This window comes from Lolium rigidum, chromosome 3, assembly GCF_022539505.1.
Source record: "Lolium rigidum isolate FL_2022 chromosome 3, APGP_CSIRO_Lrig_0.1, whole genome shotgun sequence".
Lineage (NCBI taxonomy): Eukaryota > Viridiplantae > Streptophyta > Magnoliopsida > Poales > Poaceae > Lolium > Lolium rigidum.
This window is the reverse complement of record NC_061510.1, coordinates 115,837,300-115,844,816: the sequence shown is the minus strand read 5'-3', so window position 1 is coordinate 115,844,816 and position 7,517 is coordinate 115,837,300. Positions and strand designations below refer to the sequence as shown.

Here is a 7,517-nt window from a genome sequence, read left to right as displayed (position 1 = left end):
TTTTCGTATGTTTTTTTCTTTTTTGGAAAAATATATTGAGCATATTCTCGAGGGAAGCCACATCTCAACAATCTGGGACCAAAAATGACCCGTAAACTGATTTGCTGAACTTCTCAACACATCTTCATATTTTTTCGTTTTCGAAAATAAAGCTTGAGCATATTCTTGAGGGCAGCCACATCTTGATAATCTGGGACTAAAAATGACCGGTTGGCCACTTGTAACCCGTAAACTACGATTTGCTGAACTTCTTAGCACATCTTCATTTTTTTCGTTTTCGACAATAAATCTTGAGCATATTCTTGAGCGCTCGATAATTTGGGACTAAAAATGCCGAGTTGGCCAGTTGTAACCCTTAGACTACGATTTGTTGAACTTCTTAGCTTTTTTCATTCTCGAAAATAAATCTTGACGACAGACACATTCCGTATTCTTGAGCACAGCCACATCTCAATAATTTGGGACCAAAAATGCCCACACTTTTTCATTTTCGAAAATAAATCTTGAGCATATTCTTGAGCACAGCCACATCTCGATAATTTGGGACCGAAAATGCCCGGTTGGCTAGTTGTAACCCGTAGACTACGATTTGCTAAACTTCTTATCTTTTTTCATTCTCGAAAATAAATCTTGAGCATATTCTTGAGCACGGACACATCTCATATTCTTGAGCACAGCCACATCTCAATAATTTGGGACCAAAAATGTCCGGCTGGGCAGTTGTAACCTGTAGAGTACGATTTGCTAAACTTATGCAGCAGGTTACCTGCTTTCAACAGAAACGAGATGACCTATATGGTAATCCATAATAAGAGGTAAAATTCTTTCTCCTATGCCAAGTTGTTGTGAAATATAAGCATGCAAGAAGTTACGGAGCTCCTTGGCAAATACTAAACACTCATGCACAGACACATCTCGACTATTTGGGACCAAATATGCCCGGTTCGCCAGTTGTAACATGTAGACTACGATTTGCATAAACTTATGCAGAAACGACAGGACCTATATGGCAATCCATCATAAGAGGTACACAAATTTCTCCTATGCCAAGTTGTTGTGAAATATAAGCAGACAATAAATTACGGAGCTCCTTGGTAAATACTAAACACAAGATATCGGTTTATAATAAAATAGTAATTGGATGCTTAAAAGCTTTTTTTTAAAATCCTATGAGTTGTTTTTTGCTCATTGCTAATAAACTCGTTTTAGCGATTATTACTGTCATATTTACAAAATATTTTGTTCAAGTAAATGAATATAAAACTAATTGGAAATCCATGTCCATGATAATCCAGTTGGGCGTGCATGACATTAGAACAATGAGGTCACTAACATAGCAGCTATAAATGAAAATAAGTGAATAGTTACCAGATCTTACTCAAACCACAAAAGCATGCCATATACCCATGTGAAGTGCTGAAAGGCAAATAGCCAGGACACCAGTTGTCTTAAGCTGGAGCCTGGAGGATCAATTGTGGTATAAACTATAAACACCAACAGGTAATCAGTTAAGTGATCTGAGTACCAGTACCTTGGCACGCTTACAGCTTCCTAGCCCCTACTTCTCCCTACATCATCACCCGTATCACATCCCTGGTAGCAGAGCGTCAAGAGGCCTACCATCAGAACCAGATCAATAGAACATAAAATCGGAACAGTCTTGAAAATTCATAATGCATAAAATTTATGTACTGCTGGAAGAACCACAGAATCAGCTGGATTTCAGTCAGGGCAATGAATTAGGAGCACATGAAGTTACATTTGCGACCGACCGTTGCAGTTTAGAGGTGATGAATACAAGTAAAAGACCAGACTAAACTTTGAACTAAATCAATAAAGAATATTGATGCATGCCAATTAGACAGATCATTAAGTTTTTTCTTGGTCTGATATATATGAAGTGCCTCTACCTATCGTCCCTTTGAAGCTGATTCAGTTGGACTAATGTAGCATGTGGCAATCATACAATAAGCTAATCTGGTAGCTTAGGTTAGGTATGCAGATGAAGTCACGGTTCTGCAGAATAACTGTGTTCGATCTTGGATCTCTTGGTACTGTCAAGTTCATGTCATGTTTTTAATTTACACCAAAACAATTAGACAATTCCCTCTTCCCCAGTGCTTCAGATTGCCCATTCCGCTTCTTGATATATTAGCCTTAATCTTATCAGTTCCAGAGTTTGCGCTATCCAATTCAGCGTAGTAATTAATTTACTTCCTTTGATCCTAAGTCCTGACACAAAGTGAAACTACAACAGGAAAACTATATACCAAATTGAGATTTTAACTTCTCAGTGCATAAACGCCAAAATATGATACAAACTTGCTGAACAGCAATTTGCATCTATGCTGCGAATTAATTTGCCATTGAGTTGAACTGATCCTGTCAGGGGCGAAGCTGGAGGTAAATATCATTGGGGCCAGCTATGCTAGTTATGCTATGATCTTCCACTAATGAGCTAAGCGAGATACTAAACTAGTGAAGGTTTCCTGAAATTTGTTGGGTTCATCTGAACCCAACTATTGTATACCAGCTCCGCCACTGGATCCTGTAGGCAGACATCATAAAGTTGCAGCCGTGTTCAGTGCTTAAACCATAGAGCAAAACACTCACCTTTGAAGTCAACCATAAGACACATGATTGGACAAAATCAAACCTTTTTATCCCAATAATACATATAACTAAACATTCAAATTGATTTTGGTGAAGCCAATAATAAGGAGAATCGGCGGTTGTTCTCCAACCAAATGCATTAGCAATTTAGCATGAACTTCAACCATACCACGAACACAGGCAACCAGATTCCAGAAGCCACTCTTTCATTTATCAATACTGTTTGTCCCTCAATTTTGAGCTTTATTGCATCCTATTATCAATTGTGTCTTAACACGCTTGAAACATCAGCAAGAATTCCAGTTCTTGTGAGTGCTGATCAGCGCAGACAACAATCTGGCAGACACCGTCGGCATGGAGCTACCGGGCAAAACACTCATGTTTGAAGTCAACCCTACCCAATTAGAAGAAAGCAAACCCTCTATCCAATGACAACTAATGAAACTGATTCTGCAAAATAACTGTACTCAATCTTGGATCTCTTGTATTGTCAAGTTTACATCATGTTTTAAATTTACAGCATTCCCTCTTCCACAGTGCTTCGGATTGCCCATTCCGCATCATGATATATTAGCCCACAATCATATCATTTCAAAAGTTTGTGCTACCCAATTCAGCACAGTTAGTTAATGTACATCCTTTGATATTGAGACACAGCGAAAACTACTGCAGGAAAACTATACACCAAATTGAGATTCTCGTTTCAACTTCCTAGTAGTACAAATGCCAAATTATGATTCAAAAAAAAAATTTGATGAACAGCATTGTGCATCTATGCTGCAAATTAATTTTTCATGGAGTAGTCTTAATCCTTACTCAAACCACTAAAAAGTACACCTCTTTTGGTCACGGCAGTTTAAGTTACTAATGGGGGCTTTCTTGGTTGACTTGTTCTGAGAACTGGGTGATTTGGTTGCGAGAATAGCACCTGCAGGTTCCCTCAAGCTTTAATTGATAAGCCTCAAGGGTGAGCCTCAGGGGCTTATTACACAGAGCTGGGACTGGGAGGTGCTTTTACAGCCATTTACTTACAAGCTTTTTTGTTCACAAGATCCACTAGATAGTAAATCAAATAAGGTTCTTTCATGTTAGTTTGAAATTAGTAGAACAGTTCATAATTTGAGCACAGCTGCATCTCAACAATTTGGGATCAGCAATGCCCGGTTGGTAGGGGCCAGTTGTAACCTGTAGACTACAATTTTCTGAAAATAATAAAATATGCAGCATGTTACCTGATTTCAACAGGAATGACAGCTAGGAGCACTAGAAGTTACTTTTGTGAAGGCGCGTTGGAATTTAGAGGTGACGAGATAAAAACAAAATATCAGAATAACTAGACTATGAACGAAACCACTAAGGAGTATGGACAGATGACACATGCCAATTAGAAAGCTCATCATGTTTAATATGGTCTGATGTATATGAATTGCATCTACATATTATTCCTTTGAAGCTGATTCAATTAGACTAATGTAGCACACGGCAATCAAAAAAGATAAGCTAATCTGGTAGCTCAGGTATGGTATGCCGATCAAGTCACTAATTCTGCAGAATAAGTGCACTTTATTCTGAACCTCGTGGTATGGTCAATTTCATGTGATGTTTTCAATTTACAGCATTCACGCTTCCCACATGCTTCTGACTGCGCATTCCATGTTGTGCTATATTAGCCCAGAATCATATCAGTTCCAAAGTTTGTGCAACCCAGTTCAGTACCCTTAGTTAATCTAGTTCATTTGATATAGACGCAAAGTGAGAACAGCAGCAGGAAAATTACACAAACGAGAAGATATGATGACAAACTTAATGGCACAACCTTGTGAACCGTATTGATGCAAATTAACTTGCCATGGAGTTGTCTTGCTCAGGCAGACAATATAAAGTTATGGGACGTGGTATAAGTGCTTCTGTTATTCCTAGAAAAAACATACCATCTGAACTTTATTTTCTCTCCAGAGGCATGTTACACAAAGGCACAGAGCTGCACGCAGGACATGCTCTTACAGCCATTTAACTACACTTAGATAGGAAAACAGTAAGTTTCTTTCATTTCAGTTTGAAACAATTATTAAAGTTCGTACATAATCTGTAGCATAACAAAAGTGGCTGTAGTTTAGTGGTGAGAATTCCACGTTGTGGCCGTGGAGACCTGGGCTCGAATCCCAGCAGCCACATCTAATTTTCATTTTTTCATTCTCGAAAAGAACAAAAATCTCAAGCAGACACGTCTTGACAATTTGGGACCAAAAATGCCCGGTTAGCCACCACTTGTAACATGTATACTACAGTTTGCTGAACTTATGCAGCAGGTTGCCTGATGCCAGTTGTAAAATGTGGACTACGGTTTGCTAAACTTATGCAGCAGGTTGCCTGATACCAACAAAAATGACAGCACTTATATGATGGCAGTCCATCTGTCTTTTTTTTCATTCTTGAATTTTTTTTAGCAGACACATCTTGACAATTTGGAACCACAAATGACCGGTAGGCCAGTTGCAACCGGTAGACTACGGTTCGCTAAACTTATGCAGCAGCTTGCCTGATACCAACAAAAATGGCAGCACCTATATGGCAATCCATCATGAAAGATAAAAAACATTTCTCCTATATCTATTTGTTGTGAAATATAAGCAGGAAAGAAATTACGGAGCTCCTTGGCAAACAATAAACACAAGATATCAGTTAATAAGAAAATAGTACTAGTTGGTTGCTTAAAAACCTATGAGCTGTTTTTTTGCTCATTGCTAATAAACTCGCTTTAGTGATTATTACTTCACAACTATAAGCTATTCTGTTCCAGGTAAATGAATATATAACAAATTGGGGATCCATGTCCATATAATCCAGTTGGATGTGTGTGACATTAGAACAATGAGGTGCACTAACATAGCAGCTATAAATGAAAATAAGTAAATTGTTACCAGACCTTACTCATACCGCACACCGATGTAAGTGCTGAAGGGCAAAAAGCCAGGATATAAGCTGTCTTAGCTGGAGCATGTGGCAATAATACAGATAAGCTAATCTGGTATCTTAGTAAGGTATGCAGATCAAGTCACCGATTCTGGAGAATAACTGTACTCAATCTTGTATCTCTTGGTATTGCCAACTTCATGTCATGTTTTTAAGTTACAGCATTCCCTCATCCACAGTGCTTCGGATTGCCCATTCCGCATCATGATACATTAGCCCACAATCATATGAGTTCAAAAGTTTCTGCTACCCAATTCAGCACTGCTAGTTAATTTACCTCCCGTTGATGTTGACGCACAGCGAAAACTGCTGCAAGAAAACTATGTACCGAATTGAGATTCTCGTTTCGACTTTTCAGTACAAGTGCCAAATTGTGATAAGAAACATGATGATCAGCATTGTGCATCTATGCGGTAAATTAATTTGCCATGGTGTTGTATTGAATATTGATCCTACAGGCAGACATGATATGTGATTGCACTATAGAGGAAAACACTCATGTTTAAAGTATACCATAAGCTAGGCAATTGGAAGAAAGCAAAGCCTATATCCCAACAATTAACACAATAACAAGACATTCCAATTGAATTTCTCCTGTTACCACAAACATCCTTGGCATCCAGATTCCAGAAGCCACTCTTTTCATTTATCAATAATACAGTGTTTCGCCTCAATTTTGAGCTTTATTTCAAATCCTATTGTCAACTGTGTTGTATACCTCGAGGCGTCAGCAGGACTTCCAGTTCTTGTGTGTGCTGATGAGCGCCGACAGCAGTCCGGCGGACGCCGTGAGCGTGGAGCTACCTAGCAGCCCCCTCCCATCGGTGACGTCCCCGAGCGCCATGAAGGCGTCCGCCACGTCCTGCACAACGGAGAGGCGCTTAAGCAGCAGCTTCGCCCGCATCGTCCGCACGGCCTCGTCCTCCTCCCCGCGAACCTCCTTGTTGAGCCGCATCGTCTTGATTGAGGACTCCATCTTGGCCACCTCTTTGAGCTTGATTGTGATTGAGCCGACGTATCCCAGCAGCTCGGCCCAGGCGCTGAGGCGCTGGAGGCGCGGGAGGAGGTGCGCGGGCAGCAGGCCGGCCTTGGCGAGCCAGACGAACTGCTCGAGGAAGTAGTAGACGCCCTCGCCGCCGTAGGCGAGGAGCACGAGGGGAGGAGCGGCGGTCGCGGCGCGGAGGGCGTTGACGTCCTGCACGAACTTGCCGAGCCGGAAGGCCTTGCGGCTGAGCCCGACGCTGGACTCGAAGGCCTTGAGCCGCGCGGAGGCGGCGGGGGGTAGAGGAGGCCCCGCGGCGAGCGCGAGGCGCGCGGCGTAGCGCGAGATCTTGAGCAGCTTGTCGACGCCGTCCCGGCGGGCCAGGTAGGCCTCCAGGTGGGCCAGGAAGTCCCGCGGAGGCGCGCGCGCGGCGGCGGCGGCGGCGGCCTTGCGGGTCCGAGGGTCGGAGACGGAGGCCATGGCGGGGGCGGAGCAACGGCTGTCGATCGGGTCGTGTGTACCGGTGGTTGCGTGATTGCGTGAATGATGCGGGTAAGCTGCCTGTCCTGCAGAGTCGTCGTAGGATTTCGTTTCGTTTCGGTTCGAGTCGACGACGGACAGGGGAAGGAGGAGGAGGAATGATTGGACTGGCGACGGGGCAGGTGTGAGAACTCGACTGGGCACTACCCCGTTGCTGTTGGCCAAAGAATGCTGGTGTGGGTACACCAAACGCACGCGGGAAACGTGCGCCGGAGTACGCGCTAGCACGTATCAGCAGTTCAGCACACGTTCAGTAACGTGCAGGTGTATGAACGTACGACTTCCTTCGCTTTCGAGACGTGACCGGCGTACTTACTTACAAGTAAAAAACTAAATTTGACCACCAATTTTTTTTAAAAAAAGGAGCAACATATATGACATCATATCGATATAATATAGAACTACGTTT

At 42.3% G+C, this 7,517-nt stretch overlaps 1 protein-coding gene and 1 non-coding gene across 2 annotated transcripts; one reads left to right on the top strand and one right to left on the bottom strand.

The window, feature by feature from the left end:
- The first annotated feature begins 4,715 nt into the window (after window positions 1–4,715).
- TRNAH-GUG lies at window positions 4,716–4,787 on the top strand. Its single transcript has one exon. It is a non-coding gene; the product is annotated as a tRNA-His (tRNA).
- Window positions 4,788–6,208: 1,421 nt separating this feature from the next.
- LOC124695399 (peroxisomal membrane protein 11-3-like) lies at window positions 6,209–7,048 on the bottom strand. The gene has a single exon (XM_047228253.1). The coding sequence runs from the start codon at window positions 7,046–7,048 to the stop codon at window positions 6,314–6,316; it is 735 nt and encodes a 244-aa protein (XP_047084209.1). The 3' UTR covers window positions 6,209–6,313.
- Between the last annotated feature and the right edge of the window lie 469 nt (window positions 7,049–7,517).